Below are 25,997 nucleotides of genomic sequence, written 5' to 3' on the forward strand. Positions count from 1 at the left end.
ATCAGCTTGTATGTTACGCATGTTACACATCATTATATATTATATATATAATTCTAAATAAATACTTAATGTTAGAATTTATCAAAACAAAAACCAAATTACATATATCTATTTTATAAATAAAAAGAATCACTCGCTTAACATATTCATAAGTAGCGTACATGCACGTATATAGATTACTGTAACTGCGGAACCTTCTTCAAATGCAGATAGTTATTTATTTTGCCTATTTCTTTTCAGCTTTTTTTACTGATAAAAAAAAATACTGTAATTTTGTAAATTTGTTATAATTTTTTTTTAGGTTTAAATATGTTTTTAATCTCTCAAATTTAAGATAAATCTATTTTTGGTCCCTCAAATTTAAAATTGTTATTTTTAGTCCCTGTAATTTCAAAAAAAAATATTTTAGTTTTTATATTCAAATTTTGTTAAAAAATTTATCAAACATTATTACTTAAAATCTATCTATTAGTATCTCTATTAGTGAAAATATCACATTAGATCCGATTGATATTGCATAACTATTTTAATTAGTCACTTTCAAATATGTTATTGGTGACCTAAATGACTAAAATAAGATTCTTAAAAATTACAGGGACTAAAAATAATAATTTTAAATTTAAAGGACCAAAAATAAATTTATTTTAAATTTGAGGAACTAAAAACATATTTAAGTCTTTCTTTTAACATGAATTTGGATACGTAGTTCTTAGATGTCATTTTCATGTGGTCACGTGTATATACATATTTATTATTTTGTGTACCCTTTTAATAAAATCAAAGTAAAAACGTATAGTTCTTCAACATTTTATGCTTGAGCAAAATATGCATGAGCTTGGTGCACGATTCTTGTGCAATTGGAGGTTTAGGAAGAGGGGATAGAATGAAAAGTAATCAAAAGAAAATAAATTTTTTTCTTGGATTGTTATCTCATTTTATTGTGATTAAGTTGATCCTTCAGGCATAAAAATGATTGGATTTATTTAGTAGATGAAAATCATTTAAATTGTTCATATTGTTAGATGATATCTATAAGTGAACATGTGACAATGCATTAGTTAATGTACCTGTCTGATGGGTACACTGTAATCTTCTCGTAGTCTGAGGGTCGAACGAGTGCTCCGATCGAATATTCCGATGAAGGGGTTGGTACTTGCAAAAGGCACTTCAATGCTCAAGTCAGGACAAACACGAATATCTAGGATAATTAATGAACAATGACGTTACCTCGTGACATGAGCTATTTATACTGACATTTATGGGTCCGGACTCCCATGGGCCATGCAACAGGATTACCATATTAGGTAATACGTCTCTAATCGGCTTATTGGTGTGATTAACTCTTAATCCCTAATTAGGGGAATCCTAATCTCTTTATTAGTAGGAATCTGAACTTATGGATCATCTGGTTGCCGATCGGGATTCGGCCACCTGATTCGGCCATTCAGGTGCCGATTGGATGTTGGCTATCGGGTGGCCGAATGGTCGAGTCAGGTGGTTGAATAGCCTTACCAGTACAATTAATGTGTTTGCATATGATATATATTATGATGTGTTCATGTGCATTGTTAAATGTTTTGTGTGACATGATTTGAATGAGAGACATATTTGCTTTAAGTGTTGTAACTTTCATATATGATTATTATGTGATGTTATATATTATATGATTGTTTTCTACATATACGTGTTTTATAACTTTAGATTATCCTTTTTGTTTCCATGGTGGTTTAGACTATAATAATTATACGTTATATATGGGCATATCAAGGCTAAACTTGAGAAGTCGTTGCAAGTAAATGTCGTGGTCTTTTGTTAATAGTGAATAGTGATGCTATTGCGTGTAGTTTGTATAAATGTGTTCAACCGACACTAAAATATAAGATTATTATATAATGTTGGAGAGACTACGTGTTACTTAGAAGTAGGAGTTCTCAACCTTTTGACATAAAAACTCTAAGCTATGAAGCTTGAATAGGTATTTGTTCCGGCCACGAGGTGCGCTAGGGTTTCTGCCTAGGTCAAGCCTCAAAGCCAGAGCATTCAAAAGTATAATCTGCCTTCTTAGCCTTAGGATTTTAGGTTTTATACTTCGTCGTCCATGGGCCTTATGGGCCCCGAGAACATAGGGATTTCCTCAACCGTTCTTGCTACGAGGCCGCGCAATGAGTGAGGATTAGTTAAGTCGGATTTTTACCTAAATGGTACACTAGTCGGGTTTTTACCTAGATGGTACACTAGTCGGGTTTTTACCTAGATGGTACACTAGTCGGATTTTTACCTAGATGGTACACTAGTCGGATTTTTACCTAGACGGTACACTAGCCTTCCAGCCCTGAGCCGATAAGGCGAGAGGGCTTGTGACCTGGTAACTTAGTCGTGTATCGACCGAGTAGAGATCAGTCGGATTTTTACCTAGACGGTACACTAGCCTTCCAGCCCTGAGCCGATAAGGCGAGAGGGCTTGTGGCCTGGTAACTTAGTCGGGTATCAACCGAGTAGAGATCAGTCAGATTTTTACCTGGACGGTACAAATGTATATATCTTGTTTAATTTAGTTCGATTGTCTTACTTATATATGTTTATTATTTATATATATATATATATATATATATATATATATATATATATATATATATATATCATGTTGTTTCCCTAAATCATGTATGTTATAAAAATACAATTTCTACTACTATGAATAATGATTCTATTAAATATAGTGGTCATAACATATCATTATAAAATGAAAGTTTAATATTTTTTTGTGCTATTTTAGTTTTTTACCAGGAGGAAAAAATCATTTCACATTTGACGTATCATTGGATATTGATAAAATTTAAATTTAAGTTTTCTATTTTCTTTGTTATTGGAAAAAATTTAAGTCCCACGTCAGTTAGAGATTAAGCAATTAAATAATATATAAGTAGAAAACAACTCTTACCTTACAAATTGACTTTGTAGGGTTGAGTTAGGTTTCAATCTACTATTCTCTGATGGTATCAAAGCTATCATACATTCTTAAAAATGGGTCACCCACCATTGATCCACGTACCAAGCCTAATAGTGCTGGACGTGAGGGGTGTATTGGAAAAAATCTAAGTCTCACATCGACTAGAAATCAGGGCAACCCTAGTATGAGAGCTATCCTAAATTCTTAAAAATGGGTCACCTACCATTTATCTACGTACCAAATTCAATAATACTGGGCGTGAGGGGATGTATTGGGAAAAATCTAACTTTTGCCAATCTTAGATCATTAAAAAGGTCATTCACCATTTATCTACGTACCAAACCTAATAGTATTGGACGTGAGGAGGTGTATATCATCCACTATTTATCTATATCAAACCCAAAACTTAAGTCTCACGTTGAATATATGAGTGAAAAACAATTCTCATTTTATAAATCAAATTTATAAGATTAAATTAGGCTTAAATAAACTCATTTAAGATTCACAAGTTTAGAAAAACATTGAAATAGTAATTCGTCAAACATGCCATCGTATGCAGTGATTTTGAATTATTTACATCAATCATTTCTTACGTGAGCACACAATATGTGGCTAAAAGAACTTTGTCGGCCAAATTATTAGCATTGGTCCGAAAGTAATTTCGATGGGAAATTGTGTTAGATAATTGCGGGATTAATTTTATAAAAATTAGAGAGATTGAGGCACTTTTGTGTTTTTAATAGATATACATAAGTATAATATTAAAAAACTATATATAATTATTTAAAAAATATTTTTTTATATTTAAAAGATATAATAATCTATTAAAAACAAAAAATAGTTACATATTTTTATATTTCTTTTATAATAAATATAGATATTTTTCCTCTAAAAAATCTTCGAAAAATTTAATACGTCAAAATATTAAAATCATCTAAAGTTACTAACAAATGTAAATCATTGAGTACTGATCTAAAAGACGAGTCAGAAGATTTTTTCAGAACATATAGCATTTCTCTTAATTTTATTGTCTAGAATTTTAATATTCTCAATAAATTTTTAATTCTGTGTGAATAGAATTTACATATAAATTATTATAATTAAAAACTCTAATAAAATATTTTGTTCAGATAAATTATATTTTAAATCATAATAAGCAATTTATCATAAAAAAAATATTTTAATCATTTGAACGTTTTTAAAATATAAAAATTTAACTTAAAAATAAAAATGGAAACAATGAATTGAAAGAGATAAAAATTTTAAAAAAATATTAAAATAGTTTTCATCAAAGAAAAAATTAATTAAAATACGAGCGTAGAAGAATTGCAAATACTTGCATTCAAAATATTTATTCTAATTTTAAATGAATAAAGTACATATATACATAGAGAGAGTATCCAATAAGAGTAAGTGCTATTATGAGATATGAGAAAAATAAATTATAACATTTTGAATTATAAATAAAAAAAATTAATAACAAGATTAGAGCTCAATTATAAATATTTTTTTATATTGTTATTATTATTAGTAAGATCAAAACACTTTGCGTTTCTATATTTTATTTAATAAAAATATTTAAAAATTATCAATATTTGACAGATCAATTAATATTGTATTTTGTCTTCAAACTTAGGTCTTGAGTACAAGTCTTATCTTTATAAAAAAAAATTAATTTTTAATATTATTTATTATTATTTAAAAATTTAAAAATAAAATTGTCTAAAAATATATGCACCAAATAAGACAATTTTCTTTATTATATATTAGAGGACCAAGGCATTTTATACGTCTAATAGTTATACATAAATAATATATTAAGGTTATATGTAGTTATTCATAAATGATATAATTTTTTTCATAGTCGAGAATATAATAGTCTACTAAAAAGTAAAGATTAAAAACAGTTATATATTACAATATTTTCTTTATAATAAATATAAAATATTATTATTATTATTATTATTATTATTATTATTATTCCTTGTAGTCACGACTACTACTACCATTATCATTATTATTATTATTCTACTACCGTATGTTAGATTCATAATTGTATTCAATTCATTATTATTAAAAATTAATAATTAAAGAAACACTTATATTAATAATTAATTATTTAACATTAATTTTGTAAAATTAGAAGGTCAAATAAGAGAATTCCGAAAATTGACTTTGTAATACCAACCTCAGAAGATTTGGAAAACCAGTAAAGAAACATTTTTTATTTTTTATTTTTATTTCTTATCAATAACTTGATATTGGAAATTTAATATTTCACAGTGAGAGTATGATTTAACATTTTTTTTATTTCTTATCAAATAGTTTTTAAATTTTTTTAAAAATTTATAAATTTAATTTATGCATTAAAATTTTAAATTTAATGATTGAATTATTAAAATTTAATATAGAACATAAATTATTAAACTAAGTAAGTCTAAATAAATTTATTCTTTTAATAAATAGATTCCTCTCCAATATATATATATATATATATATATATATATATATATATTGCATAATATAACTTTATATCTATATTAATATATAAAGGGATATATAAAGGGGATACCCTTTTTAGTAACTACCTTGGTCTCTACTTTTTTTAGACCATTATACCTTTTTATTTTAAAAAATTAGAAAAATTATTTTTTAATCAAATTTAAGAATTTGAAACTAATAAATCATTTTTACAATAAGTACTTTTGGTTTTCATTTTTACATGAATCATTTTATTTTTTTATTTATTTTTTAATAACTACTTTTTTATGAGTAACTTCTTATTTTTTTTTTAATTTTTTTTAATATAATGCAGGCACGAGTGTCTTTTTCCTGTTAGTGATGATAATGAAGTTACAAAAGTCTATTTAATGTCTTTTCTACATATTTACGAGAGAAAAAAAAATTAAATGTTTTATATAAATTAAAATTAACTAATCTATAAATTAAAATTTAATTTTTAAAGAAGCTAATAATATTAAATAATTTATCTTACTTTTGTACAAAGATTCATGAATAAGTATATTTAAAAAAATCCTAAGTTAATTATGAGGACTAATACTATAACACCTACACACATGTATCTCTATATATATATATTATCAAAACTAGACTTAAAGTTTCAATAACTCGATACTTGTTTGATTAATTAAACTAGATCTCGATGCTATAGACTAAAGTTCACTTATATGTATGTAACTTTTTATTTTCTATTTTTTTTTTAAGAAAACACATGTATGCAACCCAAACAGTGTCTAACTAGACACTCCAATCAAATTTTAATACATCATACAAATTAAGACTTTTTTTTAATAAAAATTACATTGATAATATTCATAATTATGTCGATTATAGCAATTTTAAGACATTGTTTTATACATAAGTGTAATGCCACAGAATATTATTTTTATATTAAAATAATATATGCTATATTTTCACAGCACATTTTATTTCCCTTTAAAATTGTATTGTTAAACACTAAATAAAACAGAAGTCCAACATAACATTTAATCTGTTTTAACAACTTAAATAAAAGTTTGCATTATTATTTTTTACAATTAAAATATCAACATGAAATGAAATAATCTTAACACATGTTTCCACAGCGAATCAAAATAAAAATTAAATATGTAGATTATATCATACGCTAAAGTCTGAATCTGACGAGTGAATTTTGTGAATTGTACATTGTCCAATGCAGTACTAACACAAACACATGACGTTGCACGCTCTTTTTTTACCAATGCTAACCTCCTCAACAACCTCCTCTTTACAGATGAATAACAATCAGCAACGCAACAACGACCCTTCTTTGGAGACAAAATAGAAAAAAGTCTGTTCAGCAAAACGGTCAATCACGCACTCAAACGACACACGAGAGATATGCCATTCAAGATTCCCTCACAAAACAAATAAAAAAAAAGAAGCCTATAAACGACAAGAGAAATAGAAAAACTACAGGCCCAAATTCGCACATCGTCGTAGATCTGCAACCTCTCTTGGCTTCAATTTCGTTTCCTCATCCATCAATTCAATCAATCCACTTAGATTCGTCTCCGAGCTCCAATCCGTCCTCGCAGGTCAGCTCCTCTTCTTCGCTGCAATTTATTCTCTCTCTCTCTCCGTTTCCATTTTTCAAAATGTTTGGATTTTCCGATTCCGCAAATAACAAAGCCTCTACGCTAGATCTTGATTCGCATCATCAAAATGACACTATTCATTTCGTTTTATTCTCGTAATCGGAATTTAAAGTAAATACCACAATTATTAGAAATTTAGGATCTGAAATGATAAATCAACCTATTATTTTAATTTTAAACTGTCGTTGATGCGGTTAATTAACTTACGCGTGCTTGTACGCGATTAATTGTGCACAATGGCGTTAAGTTATATACTTATTATTATATATATGTGTTAGATTTGTGAACGAATTCGTTATTATTAATTTATTATTATTTTTTTTTTTGTATGCAGATTGTGAATTGAATGGAAGGAACTGGAGGCAGCAGTGCCTCGGCTGCTGCACCCGTGAACCAATGGTGGCAGGAATTTTCGAAGATTTTTCAATATTATCTTGATAAGTCTACGCCACACGCTACGTATAGATGGATTGGGAGTTTGGTTTTTGTGTCGATATACGTTTTACGGGTTTATTATGTCCAAGGATTTTATGTTGTATCTTATGGACTGGGAATCTACTTGCTAAATCTGTTGATTGGGTTTCTGTCGCCGTTGGTTGATCCTGAGATGGAGCCGTCTAACGGGCCTTTGCTACCGACTAAAGGTTCTGATGAGTTCAAACCGTTCATTCGTCGACTGCCTGAGTTTAAGTTCTGGTAATTTAGGATTTCTGTTGAGTGGGTGGTTAGCATATTAATTTAATGTTGTCATTAATTAATTGCTGTGAAATTTCATATCAGCATTTTGAACTTTTCAAAGGAAACTTAAGTTAAATATGAGGTTCATGTTAATATAGTTGCTGGCTTGCTGCTTCATTGCCTCTTTACTTGGTATCCGGTGTTTTTTATGTTTGTCATTCTACATATTTTGATATGATTCTGAGTCATTTCTGAATTCCATTTGTAGTATAAGCCTCATAAAGATAATGACTATCTTGAAAATATTTCCCCAATTTCTCCATTTGCTTTACCAGAGAACATTTTTCTTATCATTAGACAATAATTCCAGTCTTCAGGAAGGACAAATAAGAAACAACAAAAAGCTATTAGTAGCCCCATCTTTGACTACATTTAATCATTCAATAATCAGTTCACCGCCATAGGCATTTTGGCCACAAGCTGTTAGTCAGTCCACACATCAAAGTTGATAATTACATGCGAATGATCTTACCCTTCTTAAAATGTTTTTTGAATCATAAACTTTCCTAATCATATTATTTCCTATTGAACAAAGTATTGTAAGTATCTTTTTGCGTCTTATTTGTTTTTCCGGTTTGATCTTCAAAAACATTGAGAGTTTGATCAGTTGTATTCAAAACTTGGAAATATACCTGTTTCATATTCATAATGCATCGTACAATTTGATTGTGTTGGTCTGTCTACCTTAATTTCAAATGACTGTCTATATTGCTTTGTCACTCCAATTTTATTTTTTCTTTTGAAATTTTGTTTCTTTAATTAATACAATTGTGACTTCTGAAGTTCTCTGTCTCATTGATCATTTACATGTTTATAAAATTTTAAACATTATTATTTGGACTTGATTGTCTGGCCAATGGCCAGACAAATTTCACACACTTTCCTCAAAAACTTAATTGTAAGAATTCAAACGACTAAAATTAATACGGGGGCTGTTCTTACATGATAAATTGTGTGGATATCCCCTTTTCCTTATTGAAAAATGAAAACCAACTTTTATGGAGAAAATATTGTTTGAATGAAGAATTGAAGATTAGATGGTGTATGGCTGGAATATCGTCCCCTTTTCAGTGAGTTTGGTGTTGTGGGTTGAATTGTTTAGTTAATCTTTCTTGAAAGAGGGTGGAGCTATTTATGTGCATTCCTTTATATTTTTTTAACTAATAACACAATATCAACTTGCTAATGCCTACCTTGCTTATGTTGGAAACAATTTAAATAAATCTCCTTTGATGGATGAGGATAATGATTTGAATTGTTATTAGAGTAAATTATACTGACACCCTTTAAAATTTTGCGAGATTGCACACAACCCTCTTGCTTTTTGAACATTTACAACAATCTCTCTTACAGGGAGTTACAACATAATGTTTTTCAAACAATATATGGGGGTTAATGTAATGTTTAAGATGTGTCAGTGTAATTTTTTTTCAGACAATTAAGGAGGATTTGTGTAGGGGTAAAAAAATAGTACGGTGTGCGCAATCTCACGAAACTTCAAGAGGTGTGCATATAATTTACTCTTGTTTTTTTTTGTTGCCACAGGTATTCTTTCACAAAGGCTTTCTGCATAGCGTTTGTGATGACTTTCTTTTCTGTATTTGATGTTCCCGTTTTTTGGCCAATATTACTCTGTTACTGGGTTGTTCTATTTGTTCTTACAATGAGGCGCCAAATTGCACACATGATCAAATACAAATATATTCCGTTCAACATTGGAAAGCAGGTTAGTTATCTTATTTAAATTGCCTTTCATCATTCATCGCATGCACCTATTATTTGTTTTTTACATTTTGTCCAGCAGAAACAAGAATTACTGTAATTTGTATCATTTACCTAAAAGATAGAAGTAATGTATTTGTTTCAATATGTTGCAGAAGTATAGTGGCAAAAAGTCTTATGCAAGCAGCAGCGGCACCCGTGCCGACTGAATGATTTGAAGAAAATACAGATCTTAAAGTTAGGTTTGTGGACATCCTGGATAGTTGATTTTTCCCTTTTCATTTGAAGGAATTTGTAATCATAGTATGATAATAGATGCCAATATGTAGTTACAAAATTATTATTTGTGTCCACTCGTGTTATGATACCAGAAGAAATGCTAATGCTGACATTTAACGTCATTGGGGATATACATCAGTATTTGATTTAGTTTTAGATTTTAATCTTGTATTGTGATGTTGCAACTTTTCCTTATAATACCATGATTTGATGACAAATTTCATATAGCTCTCTAATTTTTCTCTTGTTTAGGAAAAAACAATTGCCTTTTGAGTTTCTACCTCTTTACTCACAAGGTTGTTGACAAAACTATTGACAATTCGACATTGTCTCTTCCCGTGTATTTGTTTTTTTCCATCCAAAAGTAAATCTTATTTTTTGGGCCCATGGCTTATTCTTTTTGCTGCCGCATTTGAAAGGGTTTACTTGCCATAGTTCATTGGTGTAACAATAAAAAGACAATTCATCGGAAAATTAAAAAATTCCATCGACGGAAGATGATGTTATATATATCCATTAAAGTTAAATTAACATGGAATAAACATAACTGTTTGAAGATGTGATAATAGCATCAACATTTATTTAAAATATGATTAAATGGATCAGTAGTCAACATTGTAATCGCGTAACAGGTTGTCATATATCCAGTAATGTTGAATTAACGCAGGATGTTTCTAATAAAAAATGTTATGAACAAATATGTTTGAGGATATGATAATGTGTTGTAACTTAATATTGGTGATTTTTAATTTAATTTTTTTATTTGAATAGAAGTTTGTGTATTTTTATTAGGATTTTTAATTGACCGGCTAAGCGCGAAGTTGAATATGTAGGTTTAACATTACATTGAGTAAAAAAATTTATAGTTTTTTTTCCACTTATTTAGTCAGCATTATCCATTTGATTTCTCCTCTCAAATTGAAATATTTTTCTCGGACAACTCCAGTATGATAAGACATGGAGAACAATTACAGTTGAATGGCTTAAATCATCACCCAAAATTCTTACACGGTCTGCATCTCGTCATATTTAAAATTTTTAGGAGAAAATCCAATTCTTTGAACATAGCGGAAGATAATGATGCAGTTTCCCTATGAGTATCGACTCTTCACCCCTTATCTTCCCATATTTCCTAGAAATCGCATCGTTAAAATTATCTTTTCACTTTCATAAATATCAACCGATATTAATATATTAAATTGTGAGTACTGATCATAGGATTAGAAGAAGTGAAGAACACAATCCAATTTCGATGGCATTGTTAAATTCTTCTAGTATAAATTTTATTTACACAAGATGATACACTAATCCAATCTTTAATTAATATCTCATATCTAAACATTAAATAAATATTAACCCCTATATTTTATCCAATTTAAATTAATATTTATCTAACTTCACAAAACTGTTACCTTACAGCGTTCTAGTGGGCCAAAAAATCTTGATGGGCCCATTCTCCTAAAATTTGAGTCCAATAAGAAAAAAAGCAAGGCCAGCCCTATTTGCTTTGGTTGTATTCAGTCCCAAAACCCTAACAAAAACCCGGCGCGGAAGCTTTGCAGTCGCAGCAACAATGGGGAAGGCGAAGGGGAAGCACCGTTTGGACAAGTACTACCACTTGGCGAAGGAGCACGGTTACAGGTCGAGGGCATCATGGAAGCTGGTCCAGCTCAACTCCAAGTTCCACTTCCTGGAATCCTCACGCGCCGTCCTCGACCTCTGCGCCGCCCCCGGCGGCTGGATGCAGGTGGCGGTGCAGCGCGTTCCCGTCGACCACCTCGTCATCGGCGTCGACCTCGCCCCCATCGCTCCCATCCGCGGCGCCATCGCCATCCAGGAAGACATCACCAGGCCCGAGTGCAAGTCCCGCATCAAGAAGCTCATGAACGAACACGGTTGCCGCGCCTTCGACGTCGTCCTCCACGACGGTTCCCCCAACGTCGGCGGCGCCTGGGCGCAGGAGGCCACGAGCCAGAACGCTCTCGTCATCGATGCTGTTAAGTTGGCCACTCAGTTCTTAGCTCCTAAAGGCATCTTTGTAACCAAGGTAATAATTATTATTATAATCTCGTTTTAGTTATACCTAATTATGCTCCAATAGTGTGGTTCTGATTGTTTTGTAATTGTTTCTGCTTTGTTGTGTGATAGATTTTCAGGTCGCAGGATTACAGTTCTGTTGTGTATTGCTTAAAGCAGGTGATGAGATGGTTTTTAACTTTTTATTGAGAGCATAGTTGTTTTGTGTGGCGTGGATTGTTGAAATTTGTTTGTTGCTGTGGTGTTGGAATTTTTTCTTGCGTTGCAGTTGTTTGAGAAGGTTGAGGTGGATAAACCTGCGGCTAGTCGTTCTGAATCCGCTGAGATATATGTTTTGGGGCTTAGGTACAAGGCTCCTGCCAAGATTGATCCGCGTCTTCTCGATGTCAAGCATCTCTTTCAAGGGTCTGTGGAGCCCCAGTCTAAGGTAATTGAGTTTGTTTTCAGGGATCCTGGTTTGGCAATTTTTTTTTTTCGTTTTTGGTTGTTTAATTTGATTTTCTATTGGTGATGGGTGAATCGTTGATGCAGGTGGTGGATGTACTTAGAGATAATAAGCAAAAAAGGCATCGTGATGGGTAAGTATTGCTTCTTTACAAGACTTGGCTTGACTGTTAATTTGTTCTGCTCATTATGGGTAATCTTAACTATTATCTGCTATATTCATGATGAATATAACAAACTAATTTAAAAGATTGCCAAGGTATCCTGAAAAACAGAGAACATTAAGAATGAAAAAATGATGGTAGTTCAACTACTTGGTCTGATTTATTGCTATAAATAGTAGGCTTATTGATCCCCACCACCCTCTTAACTTAATTGTTCACCCTTTTATTGTGGTCTTGTGCTTCAAACATATGGTATGTACTTGTTGCTAACTACTACGTGACTACAGATATGAGGAGGGAAACACGACTTTAAGGAAGATATCTACTGCTGCAAATTTCATTTGGTCAGATTCTCCTCTGGAGATCCTTGGTTCAGTCACTTCAATAACCTTTACTGATCCAGCTGATTTACCAATCAAGGATCATGAACTAACTACTGAAGAGGTAATTTTGTCTAAATTATTTGATCAAGCATTTTTTTGGTAATCAGTAGGGATTTGAACAATTAATGTTGTTAGTTTTCAATTTTTAATGCTTTAAACTTTGCTGTTTGCAGGTGAAATCTCTCTGTGATGATTTAAGGGTTTTGGGGAAGCAAGACTTCAAGCATCTTCTAAAGTAACCACATGGCTTGAAATTTAGCATTATATTTGGTGTATTTTTTTTAAAGCTCGATACCAATTTTCCTCCCCTATTGTGTGGGGGTTTGATGTTGTATCTATTGGTTGCATGTAGGTGGAGGATTCACATTAGAAAAGCTCTTTCACCAGCTAAAAAGGCCGATCCTACCACTACAGAACAGGTGGAAAAGGAACAGAAGGTGGATGAAGAAGATAGAATCCTCAATGAAATGGAGGAACTTACCAATGTTATGGACCGCAAGAAGAAACGTGCAAAGAAGCTTCTTGCAAAAAGAAGAGCCAAGGTTTGTAGCTTAGCTGCCACTTATTAAGTTGGGATTGGATTTGCAGTTGAAATAAGTTTCGGATTCTGTGTAAGATTATTGTTGATATTTATATGCAGACTATGATATAGGATAATATGCTCACAAAATTATACACTATGTTTGGTCTGTCAAATGATTTCAGGAATTGTACTTGACAAGAAACAAATTTTAATCCTGTGTCATGACATGCTAAGCTCAATTCTGTCTGTTCCTATTTTTAAGTGGGTGCACAAGATCAAGCTGATTCATCTCTTTAATTATTTGACTCTTATAGGACAAGGCACGAAAAGCAACAGGGATGCAAATGGATGCAGTAGAGGATGGTTATGTAGATCTGGAGTTGTTTTCTCTTTCCTCTATCAAGGTTTGCTTTAATCTTTTGAACATCTCTTGGTTTGGACAAATGATATAAACATATAAACTGTTTTTTCTTTCTAATTTGTTTTGCCTCTGTAAAACTGAATTACAGATTGTTTGTTTGATGTATTCTTCAGAATTTACCTTTTTTTTTTGTATCTGGATGTTCTAGAATGTAATATTAGATTACTCATGTTGGGTGGCATTTAGCAAGTGCCTTACTAATCCTTTAACTCTACGGATCCATGCACAGCAAACAGACATTATAGTTTTTAGGGAGTTACATATTTCGTATGTTTGCAAATGTCCTCTGCATCCCTTCCTTCATAAGAAAACCAGACCAAGGGAATCTCTTAACTTTTGAATTGGGTTTATTTTTTCTGTTCATTGAATGGTTTATATTGTGAATGGGATAACTATGGCTTCATGGTATGAAATTTAATAGCAATTCCTTTTTACATGGTTTAAAAATCTTCGATTTGGCATGAATTTTTTTTCTTGATTGTTTGGCTTGGGTTTTCAGGGTAAGAAGGATCTGGTAGCTGTTGACAACACTGAGTATGAAGGTGATGAGGTTGAAGACAGTGAAAATGAAGAAATCCATGAAGGTCAAAAGCATTCATCCAGTGACTTGGATGATTCTGATGAGGAACGTAAAAGGTGATTGCAGGTTCTTTTGATACTTGCTCATGTTATGTTGTTCTGTTATTACTTGATTTCTTCCTTGTTAATTTGTAACTTGTGATGATTTTAAATGAATGTTATACCAATATCAGATATGATGAACAAATGGAAGATTTGTTGGATCAAGCTTATGAGAAGTTTGTTATCAGAAAGGAAGGAAGTACAAAGCAGCGGAAGCGAATTAAAAAATCCTATGATGCAGAGGCCCAACTTTTAGAGGTATGAAGTTTTTTTCCCCCTTTTTTTAAATGATTGTGGTATGCTTAGACCTTCACTCTGTTTAAGGATATAAAAGAAGATTAAGAAAATGAGATATTATAACGTGATTTTTGAAAACCCTCCCTTGCTTTCTTTTCTGAATTTTTGGACTTTTCCCAAATATTTAAGATTTTAATATTTAAATATCCGGAGGGAATAAACACCCTTATTTAATCCACTATCTTATACTTCAAATTTCCATTAATTTATTCCCATTCTCCTTACATCCAAACAAACCTTCAGTGTTCAACTATGAAGCTTGCTGCTAACATAAACTTTTGTTTTTATTTCGATTTGGCTTGTTTTATCAACTTCCTAGTTAATTCTCTTTAGGGTTGGTATATTTGTTTTGTCAAATGCTTTTTTTATTGTTTAGAACCCTGGAAGGATGCTTCTTTTTTCTTTCTTTTCTTTCTGGACGGGGAGGTGCAAAATGATTTTTTACACGTAGATTATGACCTTTTGGCTTGTGCAGGGTGGTGAGGATGATGATATTGTTGAGTCCAAGTATGATTCAGATGAAGATCAGGCTGATCAAGAAGCGAATCCATTAATGGTGCCACTTAATGATGGGGCAGAGCTCACCCAAGAGGAGATCATGAATAAGTGGTTTAGTCAGGATGTGTTTGCTGAAGCTGCCGAGGAAGGAGACTTTGAGAAGGAAGAGAGTAAAGATGAAATGGATATAGATGAGCCTAAGGAGAAGACATCCATTGCAAAAAAGGTCAAGGAAAATAAAACAACAGCTTCAGCAGTGGTAGACCACCCTCAATCTCAAGCTTCCAAAGCAGCAGAGGATTTTGAAATAGTTCCTGCGCCTGCGACTGATTCAAGTGACGATTCATCCTCTGATTCAGAATCAGAGGAGGAAGATATTGAGGCCAAAGCTGAGATATTGGCTTACGCTAAGAAGATGTTGAGGAAAAAGCAACGGGAGCAGATACTGGATGATGCATATAATAAGTACATGTTTGATGACGAGGGATTGCCCAAGTGGTTTCTAGATGAGGAGAAAAAACACCGCCAACCAATAAAACCTATTTCCAAAGAAGAAATTGCAGCTATGAAAGCGCAATTTAAAGAAATTGATGCTCGGCCTGCGAAGAAGGTGGCAGAGGCCAAAGCACGGAAGAAGCGTGTTGCAATGAGGAAGCTGGAGAAGGTGAGGAAGAAGGCGAATGCTATATCTGATCAGGCAGACATATCTGATCGTTCGAAGAGGAAGCAAATTGAACAACTATATAAAAAGGCTGTTCCGAAGAGGCCTAAAAAGGAATATGTAGTTGCAAAGAAAGGTGTCCAAGTAAAGACTGGCAAGGGAAAAGTTCTTGTTGATCGCAGAATGAAGAAGGATGCTAGGAAACGTGGAATGGGTAAGGCAGGAAAAGGAGGTTCCAAGATGAAGGGCAAGGCTCCAAAGGGCAAAGCATCTTCAAAGGCCTCTGCCAAGTCCGGAAGACACAGGAATAAATGAAAATAGAAGATCTCCAGAGTTCAAAGTCATGGGTTTTGTCGTATTTTCTCGGCCCAAATTTTGTTTTTTCATTTCTTTTCCTGCTTGTTATTGTGCAATAGATATTAGAATTAACGAATATAGCTGTTTTGTTCTTCATAAAGGAAAATGTTAAATTAATTGAAATTCGTCTTATTAGCAGCTTATAAAGTTCTTAGTTTAGTAATTGATTGTGGTCAGCGGTATCTTTATGTGCTCGATTAGACTTCTATAAAATTGGGACTGACATATGTATAACTTGGTTGAATTGCACATTTATATTGAAATGTTGAAAAATAAGAAAAGTAGGAGTATAACTATTTTTTTGTGTGGATAAATTTGGAGTATCCTCCATTGAATATGTGAACCCTAAGAAGGTTATTTGAATCGGCGAGGGCGAGGGAGAGGGAGAGGGAGAGGGAGAGGGAGATGGAAATGGAAAAGATGAAAATATTGATAAATGGGGCGACGGGAAACCTGGGTTACCATTTAGCGGAAGCAAGGCTGAAGTTTAGGCATCCAACATTCGGTCTTGTGAGACGAGGCGAGCATTGTTGAGGCTGTGAGTGTGAGCCAAGTACACGTCGTCATTTGCGCCGTTTCAGCCAAACACACTCTGCATCAAAGGCTTCTTATCCGCGTTATCAAACAATCTCCCTCCATCAAGGTCATCCATGCATTTCTCTTTCTTTTTTATTCCTCCATAACCTTTCCAACATTAATAACATTTAACATATTCTATAACAAATCTTCTTTAGATTACAAATATCTAATATTTTATAGCTTCAAATATTATTTTAGCCATAGTAAAATAAACTATTTTTATTATGGTTTTTTTTTAATCTTTATTTTTCATTCCTCAATAATTAAAATGGTTGATTTTAATCTTTAATTTTAATATTATGTGATCATTGTTAATTATTTTTGTATTTATCATGTGATAAGTGATTATTTCAAATGACACACAACTCTATTTAGTATTATGTTAGTATATAATATCTCTAATTTTTTTAATAAATTTTTAAGCTAAATTTGATTTATTTACTTTTAAATGAGCGAACACAAATAATGACCTTAAATTTTAGAGAAATAAAAATTAAAGAAAAAATATTTTATAAAATGTAAAATCAAAATTTAATTATTTTAGGATAAAAAGAACAATTCCAATTTTTTTATGGATAAAAAAAAATAAAATTTTATAGTGATTAAAATCAAAATACGTTCATTTTACATATATTAAAAATATATTTAAATCTATTCTAAATTATGAAAATGGATTGTATGAGTAAAGACATTCTTATTTGTAGATTTATAATAATAATAATAATTTTTTTTTGCATTAACAAATTAAAAAATACAATTAATTAAGTTCAAATATAAACTACCATTTATTTATGATAAATTGTTAACTTTTATATAAAAAAAAATAATAAGTAAAAAGTCGCACCACTGATCTATTTGTTTGGCTGGTTGTGCAAAATTAACTTACATCGATGAATGAACGTTAAATTCATATTTAAAAGGAACAAAAACTATATAAAAATTATATGAAGCGGGTTTCTTGAAAAAAACAAATAATAGTTGATCAGGAAAATGGGAATTTAATATAATAGTTTATTTAATTATCATAATCACTGTTATTTATTTATTTTTATTTGATAAAGACGATTAATAAGATAAATAAAGTAATACTAATTATAAAAAATAACCATAATAAAGATGAGAATCTATTTTTTAAGAAAAAAAAAACACTTTAATCTTAATATTGTTCGTTTACTAACTATAGCTTCTTATCTGTTTAGATGGTGAGGAAATTATATTAATTGGTATTGTCTTTTAAGCTTAAAATAAGGACTTTAATTGCCTCAACTGTAATCGAATGTTGAAAATGTTTCATGGTTATTAGCCAATCTTTGATTATTTGTGTCTTTGATATTTGCTAATCTCTATATCATACATTTAAAAAATTTTATATTAAGAAAGAAAATTGATAACTCTATTGTCAGGTGAAGATTAATTGATCGTGATGATTTTAGACCACAATAAGTACCGGTTCAGGACTATATGTTTTTGATCTTAGACAATCACCATGTGACATGTAGTTGACTTTTTTAATTTACAATTTTTTTTAATAAAACTCCAATATGAGTTACTATCATGTAGAGATCGATCGAAATTATAGATATACTATTGATCACGGACCATAGAATATTTTCTGCTTCAAATGATGAATTTTGACCTTCTTGATTGAAGAACTGTTGATGGGTATTGCATTTTCTAAAGCTGTCATAGTCCTTCACTAAGATATATGTAGCCATAGTTCTCCATATCCCTGTGTTTTGATTACGTTACTTGAGTTATTAAATGTGTTCAATAATCTGTTATTAATTAACCGTGGGCCTCAGAGGTTCATCCCATCTGAATTTGGATCAGATCCTACCAAGGTTCGAGTTTCTGAGCTTGATATATAATGGCTATAATTTCTATGCACCCAAAGTTGAAATCCGTCGACTTGTGGTGAGGGCATTCCATACACTTTCATCTCATGCAATTTCTTTATGAGGATTTTGCTTCCTTCTCTTGCTCAGCCTGGTTTAGATGCTCCTCCAAGGGACAAGATCACCATATTTGGTGATGGCAACACAAAAGGTATGCTCCATCAATCTAACACCATTGTTATTCTCTTACTTGCTTCTTAATTGCTTGTTCATTTTGCAGCTGTCTTCATGAAGGAAAGTGATGTTGCTGCCTTCACTATCAGTGCAGTTGATGACCCTCGTACGTTAAATAAAGTGTTGTATTTGAGGCCCCCAGGAAACCTTTGTTCTTTGAATGACCTGGTTAATATGTGGGAGATTAAGATCGGCAAGATGCTTGAGAAATTGCATGTCTCTGAAGAAGAGTTGCTCCAGAAAATCAAAGGTATTTAGTAGTAGTATATATACAACTTATCTATAAATTAAAGTAAATTACTCTAGCACCACTTGAGATTCATAAAATTGCATTATATTCCCTATTTTTTTTTTCTATCTTTGTACTAATTTGTAACTATTTGTTGTCATGATCCTACACTTAACAATTCCTATTCGCAGCGGAATAATAAAACAACTACCTAAGATTCATACACATATATAGTTTCTGAAAACAGTGATAATACATATATGCAAATAATGTTTCGCAACAACAACCGAAAGTGTATATGTATATAAAGTAATTATGTTAGTGTTTCTTGTTGGTTAAGATTGATTGAAAAATTATACAATGTATTAGAATATATTTGGATACAAGTTAGAAGCCATTGTGAGAGTTTCTCTATTAAAAATAAGTATTTTTAAGTAACAAAGTTTTCAATAACGTTTATAAATTTGTATCCAAACAAATTCTTAAAAAGAAAGACTAATTGATGGTTATGAAATCTCTTTTGAATTATATATATATATTTACAAATTCTTATTCTAAAAGGAAAGTGTGAGAGAAAACTCTAACAACGCTTGCATTGTTTTGGGGGGAATATATTGCAGGAACATCTTTCCCTGCCAACTTCGAGATGCTCTTTATATATTATGCTTTCATAAAGGGAGATCACACATACTTTGATATTGAACCATCCTCTGGTGTGAATGGTACACAACTATATCCTCATCTGAAATATACCACAATCAGTGAATTCTTAGACACACTAGTTTAGTTTAGACTTCGTTTGGGAATATTGGGAAAATGTGCAGTGCACATATTTTTACGTTGAAAATTTCCATTCTTTCCATGTTGTGTTTTTTTGTATATTTTTCTAAACACAACTAAAGAATGTATGTGTTGACTGTGTTGAACAAATTAATAATGCAATGCCCGCACTGTTTCTTGTCTGAAAAAACTGCACTTTTAGGATTTTTTTTATTATCAAGTCTATTTTATTATGATTTTTTAAAGTAATTATTACAAAAATAATTTTTATTTATTTAATATTTCATGATTGATTGAGTGTAAAAAGCTTTTACACTGTATTGTAATTAAATACAAATAGTATTTAAAATAATTAAATATCTTTAAATTAAATAAATATATAAAATCAAAGTTTTAAATATAATTAACAATCACTTGAGCCTTACAAAAATGTCAACTTTATTTAGCATTTATTTATCAGAGTTAAAAGTCAACAAAGGAGATTTGACTATTTTTGTTGAGCGAAGCTTTGACACATGTCAGATTGTCAGTTGTAGAGGGGCTAATTTATCACAATATTGTGAATATTACACATGCATTATACCATTTTTTTTAAATTCCAAACGATATGTTTTTCAAAAGAAAGTAAGGTTAATTACCATAATTTTTTCAAATAATGGATAAAAGTAAAATTAAAACACGAGGCTTAGATAGACACGTGACAGAATTAAAATAGCTCTATTAATACATGGTTTTAACATCACCAAACATTATGACTCAACGATTCTTTATTCGAACTACTATGTTTTATTTTGTAATATACTAATAACAGGATATTATGTATCATATATCATATCATAACACGTGCAGATATAGTGGTGTAGACGTTATTAATAAAAATTTTGTACACCGTTAACCAGTATAAACCGGTTTAAGTAAAACGGCGTGCAAGAATCATTGTGATTGAAGAACTCCTCCAAAGTGGTGTATTTAATATCAGGATAGAGCTCTGAAGCTTCAACTCCAAATGAGGGTTCTATTTCGTAGTTAGTGTGATCTCCCTTAACATATGCAGCGTGGCAAATTGACATAGCCATATTGAAGGGAAATGAAGACTCTACAAAAAAAACGAGAAACAACTTCCAATTGTTAGCACAGACATATATTTAGAAGTCCTTTGCCCAAAGAATTTCAAATTCACTAAAGAACTTGATTTGTGAAATAAAAGAAGCCTTCATCATGCATTTCTTATAACTAACAGGAAATTTTTTCATCTTGAATATGTATAATAAGTTAATAACTAATGAGAAGAAAAAAAAACGGATTTATTTTACACCGTGATCCAATCATAAATTACCATGTTGAAAAGTTTGTTAAATTTTAAGGTTTAGGATTTATATTATCTTTTAAGTCAAGTTTATTGACTTTTATAATAATCATCTTAAAAATCATATCAACATTGATTTCTGATTAATTGACACTGTAATTTTTTTCTACTGAAAATACATGATCATCAAATCCCTAATTGTGATCAATTACTAACCTTCAATATACTTCAAAACTTGTACTTCAGGTACATAGACTCTTTTGAGATTCTTACTATGTTTCTTCTCCCAAAGAGATACTAGGTCATTATATGATATGATGTTGGCTGGGGGTTTAATGTAGAGAATTTTGTTCAAGGTTCTTGGATCATCAACACTTCTAATGGTATAAGTGGCAGTATCCTTTTCGGTATTGAGAACAGCTGTTAATCAAGCAAAAGTTATTAGAAAAATATGTCTGATATGTAAATGTCTAATCTTAATGCAAAAACTATGTTTACCTTTGGCCTTTCCATCTCCAAGAATAACAGTACTATCTATCAGGCCAGTTATGGGTCCAAGATCTGACCAAGTGGGTAGGTAGTGTCCAATAAAAGAGTTGGCCACCACATAGGTATGAGGAATTCCTTGAGCCTCAATGGTTCGACGAATTTGGGCTTTAGTGTCAAATAAATTCTTTCCTTCATCCAGGGCATGGGTTCGATCAACATCATGTCCAAATTCTGAAGGAAAGAATCTCTACAAAAAAATAGTTATAAGAACAAGTCCAATATATAAATGTACATAATCAGTTATTAGGTAACTACAAAAATTTCTTCAAATAATAACATGTTTTAGGGTTATATGTGCATTTTAAAACAAGGTTTATGCTATATATATATATATATATATATATATATATATATATATTATTCTTAAAATAGTACATAGGAGATAACACATCCATAACTACTAGGTAAAGAGAAAATGACATTTTGAAAATCCTCATGTCAAACACCACCGTCCACTAAGTAGTGTTAACCAAAGTTTAACATTACATATTCAGCTTGATCAAAAGCTTTACTTATTGAACTAAGAGTCAATAGAGGCTCATTAGAGCAGTTTTACATTTGATGTCAAAAGATCTCCTTGAGTAAATATATTTTTTAAAGTAAGATTTTATGATCTTAGAGAGTGTCAAACTTACTTAATTGGAAACGTAAATTTAGAATAAATCTTGTACCATTTGTATCTACCTACACTGACATATGATATATATTGACATACCTTAACATTTCCTGCTTCCTTAATGGCATAAATGAGTTTATATTGATCGTTTATCTGCAAGTGATTCACAACACAGATGACCACATCTACCTGCTTTATCGCCCTGACCAAACTCTTATGATCATGTATATCTCCCTGTGTATAAATAATGAACAACGTACATGAAACACCAACATCGAAGAATTTAATGCAAGTTATGAAAGCACATGCTAGCTTTGAGCTTAAATAAGGTTTTGCATGTAGTACCAAAACAACGTTGACACCCAAGGCGTTGAATTTTTGAATGATGGATGATTTGATAGGGTCAGAAAGAGATGACTCTCGAACTAGGGCAAAGGTGGAGTGGCCAGCCTTGGCACTGGCCTCCACCATGAACTTTCCCAAGAATCCAGTTCCTCCGATGATGAGAATCTTAGTAGTGGCCATTAATTACGAGAGATAGTGAAAGAGGAAATAATACAACTTTAATTAGGAGAGACAGTGGAAGAGGAAATAATGCAACTTTAATTGCTACGTGATTGCGGTAGTGGAGTATATATAGAAAGACATGCATGTTAGTTATACTTTGGGCAATATTGTCATACATAGAAATTCAAGATATGCACATGTCATTACTTAAGTCACTATGATAATAATAACAATAGCATTTAATAAAAATTGAGATTGACATCAACTTTTATATTTAATATAAGCAAGTTGATAAATACACACTAATAACTATTAAACTATATTGATTAGGTCGTTAAATAAGTTAGGCTGATTCTATTCGTGTTTAATTTGATAGGCTAGTGCATTTAAAGGGATCCAGCTTGGCTCAACCCAAATTTTTTTAATGGGTTACTTATTTTCTAACCTAGCAAGTGAATCAAATTGATCCATATTTTTTTCTCTTTCTAAATTTATAAAGGAAAAACAAAAACAAATTCATCATAAGCTCTTAAATGATTAAACAAAAATAATAATAATTTAAGAGTTTTAACTAAAAATAATAATAATAACCTATTTTGCATAATCTTAAATTTTTAAAAATAAAATTAACTTGAAAAATTAAAATGCTAAAATTGCATATAATTTAATTAAATCTATTTTTTCCCTATTTATCTATAACATATAAAAACAATAGCCTAATTTGGTGTACATATTTTTTTATAGATAATTTTATCTTTAAATTTTAAATAATACAAAATAATATTAAAATTATTCATTTTTACAAACAAAATACTCAAATTCAAGACTTTAACGTTCGAGAATCAAACATAACATCAATTGATCTAATAAATATTGGTATTTTTTAAATATTTTTATTAAATAAAATATAAATATATGAAATATCTCAACTCTCCTAATTTGTTTAAGAGTAAAGATTATTATTATTTCACTAGACGGTCTCAAACTTCTATAAATTAGACATTCAAATATTCAACTAGATATTTTCAGAATATTAGTCAAAATAGAAAGAAAGAAAATAAAGGAGTTATTTAGACTAAATCCATTAAAATTTAAGTTCCACCTTCGTTATGTTAACTAATGTCATTGTACACGACCATCTGTACGTGGAAAAAAAGTTAAGGTCTATGAAATGGGTAACCCAGTCAATTTTATTTTAATTTTTAAACCAAGTCAAATTTCAATCTATGAAATTGAGCCTAGACTTGAACTGAGTTCTAAGAGGGATTTTATTTTTTAAGATGACCTCAATACAAGATTGTGACCTAAATTGTTGGAATCCTAAGTTCATCATACCTTCCCGATCACCCCGACAAAATAAAATAATAGGTGATTAACTTTTGAGTTTTATTAATATTGTTTAATCAAAAACCTATACTCTTCAACCATAATTTTTAATTTAATTTAATTCTATTAAAATTTTGAAAGTATTAAAGGTTTAAAAAATCAGTTAGTCTATGAAAATTTGCATGTTTTTTTTAAATGGATCCTTAAATTATAAAATTTTATAATTGAGTCATTTATAATTGAGTCCTTCATCTTTTCAAATGTGTGTAATTAGGTCTTTGAGGTTAATGATATGTTTAAAAATTATTAACTTGCGTTAAGTAATTAATTACAAAAATTAGAAAAGGTCAAAGAATAGTTTAAAAAGTTCACAAATTATTTAGGCTAAATTATTCGTTTAGTTTATTTATTTTTGTCAATCCATAATTTTAATTTTTTTATTTTAAAATAAAAATATTTAGTTCTCTATTTTTAAAAATATAAAATTTTGATTATATTATCAGGTATTTTTTTATTATTAAATTTTAAATTGATGACTTGTTACTACTTAAGTAATGTGATATATAGTGATATGATATATAAAATTAAAACTTAAAAAATAACATACAATTTTTTAAATCTATTTTAAAGAGTAATTGGCATTTGTTTTATTCATAAATTTTCTTTATATGTTTTTATAGTTTTTTTTATCACCAAATATTATATTATTAAATGTTACAACAATTAATTATAAATAAATGTTAAAATTTAATAATTAATGATTAATAAATATCAATTTGATAGGATCAAAATTATTTAATTTTAAAATTAGAGATTAAATATATTTATATTAAAATAGAAAAATCAAAATTATATATTTACAATCTAACCTAAAATTTAATAAATAGTGTTCGATTAAATTAAAGCGTTCAAACCGTACAAAAACAAAAAAGTCGATTACAACCATGTAAATATATTATAAAGAGTAGTCAACCGAAGTTAATAAAATTGTATGTCTAAATCCGATAATAAATAATAAACAATAAACATAACAACTTGAATACATAAAAATTGTTCAAATATGTACAAGAAGCAAAATTTATCCGTAGAAGAGTTCAATAAACAAATAAACAAACTACCTATGAATATAAAATGAATATTTTCTGTGAATATTAAGAAAAGTTTCGTTAGTTTTTCTTTCTTTGAAGAATTTATTGATATACAAAATAGTACATATAATTGTCATAAACATGCAGATTCTTGGATAAAAAGTTAATATAATTGACCTAGTAACAAAATGCTGTTATGTTCAATCTTTATTGTTGCCGTTAAAATATTATTTTACCGATAAAAGTAAGAACTATAAACCCTAAGTCGTTAACAAACAATAACTAGTAGAAAAAAGGTTAACAAGATTATGGGAGAATAAAACTATTCTATTAAAAAAAAAAAATTTAATTGTATGTATGTTTGCCCGGTTGCCCAAATTCTGCTAAATAATTGCTATTTTCCCCCTCACGTCTTTTTTAATTCACTTAATTGTACGTATTTCCTTGATTGCAAAAGTCAACTCCTTTCATTTTCTCTTCATGTCTCTCACTAAGGTAATTAAAGAGAGAAAAATAGACTTTCATGGAATTTAGGTGATAAAATAAACTAGAATGGGCAGGAAGAGTGTTACATTTTATATATTGATTTTGAATTGTTTGCTTGCTTGACTGATTTTGTGTGTTGTAAATTTCTTTAATTTTAATTTTCTCAAGTTGAAGTTTCTTTCTATTTTGTTTATATTATCCTGAATGTGCCGTTAGTATATGGTTCAGTTT

At 30.3% G+C, this 25,997-nt stretch overlaps 4 protein-coding genes and 1 long non-coding RNA gene across 5 annotated transcripts; 3 read left to right on the forward strand and 2 right to left on the reverse strand.

Annotated features, from left to right (window-relative positions):
* The first annotated feature begins 6,736 nt into the window (after positions 1–6,736).
* On the forward strand, positions 6,737–9,989 carry LOC109801287 (protein RER1B). Its single transcript, XM_020362320.3, has 4 exons — positions 6,737–7,026; positions 7,421–7,782; positions 9,370–9,550; positions 9,702–9,989. The coding sequence occupies exons 2-4, from the start codon at positions 7,433–7,435 to the stop codon at positions 9,753–9,755; spliced, it is 585 nt and encodes a 194-aa protein (XP_020217909.1). The 5' UTR covers positions 6,737–7,026; positions 7,421–7,432; the 3' UTR covers positions 9,756–9,989.
* Positions 9,990–11,189: 1,200 nt separating this feature from the next.
* On the reverse strand, positions 11,190–16,834 carry LOC145950802 (uncharacterized). Its single transcript, XR_014428654.1, has 2 exons — positions 16,694–16,834; positions 11,190–11,819 (listed from the first exon to the last, which is right to left on the reverse strand). It is a non-coding gene; the product is annotated as an uncharacterized LOC145950802 (long non-coding RNA).
* Positions 11,399–16,394, forward strand: LOC109800736 (FtsJ-like methyltransferase family protein). Its single transcript, XM_020361591.3, has 11 exons — positions 11,399–11,872; positions 11,974–12,021; positions 12,131–12,289; positions 12,394–12,440; positions 12,758–12,914; positions 13,027–13,088; positions 13,206–13,395; positions 13,691–13,780; positions 14,297–14,433; positions 14,550–14,676; positions 15,191–16,394. The coding sequence occupies exons 1-11, from the start codon at positions 11,399–11,401 to the stop codon at positions 16,187–16,189; spliced, it is 2,490 nt and encodes an 829-aa protein (XP_020217180.1). The 3' UTR covers positions 16,190–16,394.
* LOC109800737 (putative pinoresinol-lariciresinol reductase 3) lies at positions 16,643–20,507 on the forward strand. Its single transcript, XM_020361592.3, is given in 7 exon segments — positions 16,643–16,743; positions 16,745–16,874; positions 18,613–18,672; positions 18,674–18,722; positions 18,725–18,856; positions 18,926–19,129; positions 19,729–20,507. Coding segments are annotated over 7 exon segments (843 nt in total). The 3' UTR covers positions 19,896–20,507.
* An 83-nt stretch (positions 20,508–20,590) lies between these two features.
* LOC109800373 (phenylcoumaran benzylic ether reductase Pyrc5) lies at positions 20,591–22,990 on the reverse strand. The gene is made up of 5 exons (XM_020361161.3): positions 22,705–22,990; positions 22,459–22,593; positions 21,693–21,930; positions 21,411–21,614; positions 20,591–20,984 (listed from the first exon to the last, which is right to left on the reverse strand). Exons 1-5 carry the CDS (start codon positions 22,882–22,884, stop codon positions 20,758–20,760), a joined length of 984 nt encoding a protein of 327 aa, XP_020216750.2. The 5' UTR covers positions 22,885–22,990; the 3' UTR covers positions 20,591–20,757.
* Positions 22,991–25,997: the final 3,007 nt, after the last annotated feature.

The sequence above is a fragment of the Cajanus cajan genome, chromosome 8 (genome assembly GCF_000230855.2).
Source record: "Cajanus cajan strain Asha chromosome 8, NIPB_CcT2T_4, whole genome shotgun sequence".
NCBI lineage: Eukaryota > Viridiplantae > Streptophyta > Magnoliopsida > Fabales > Fabaceae > Cajanus > Cajanus cajan.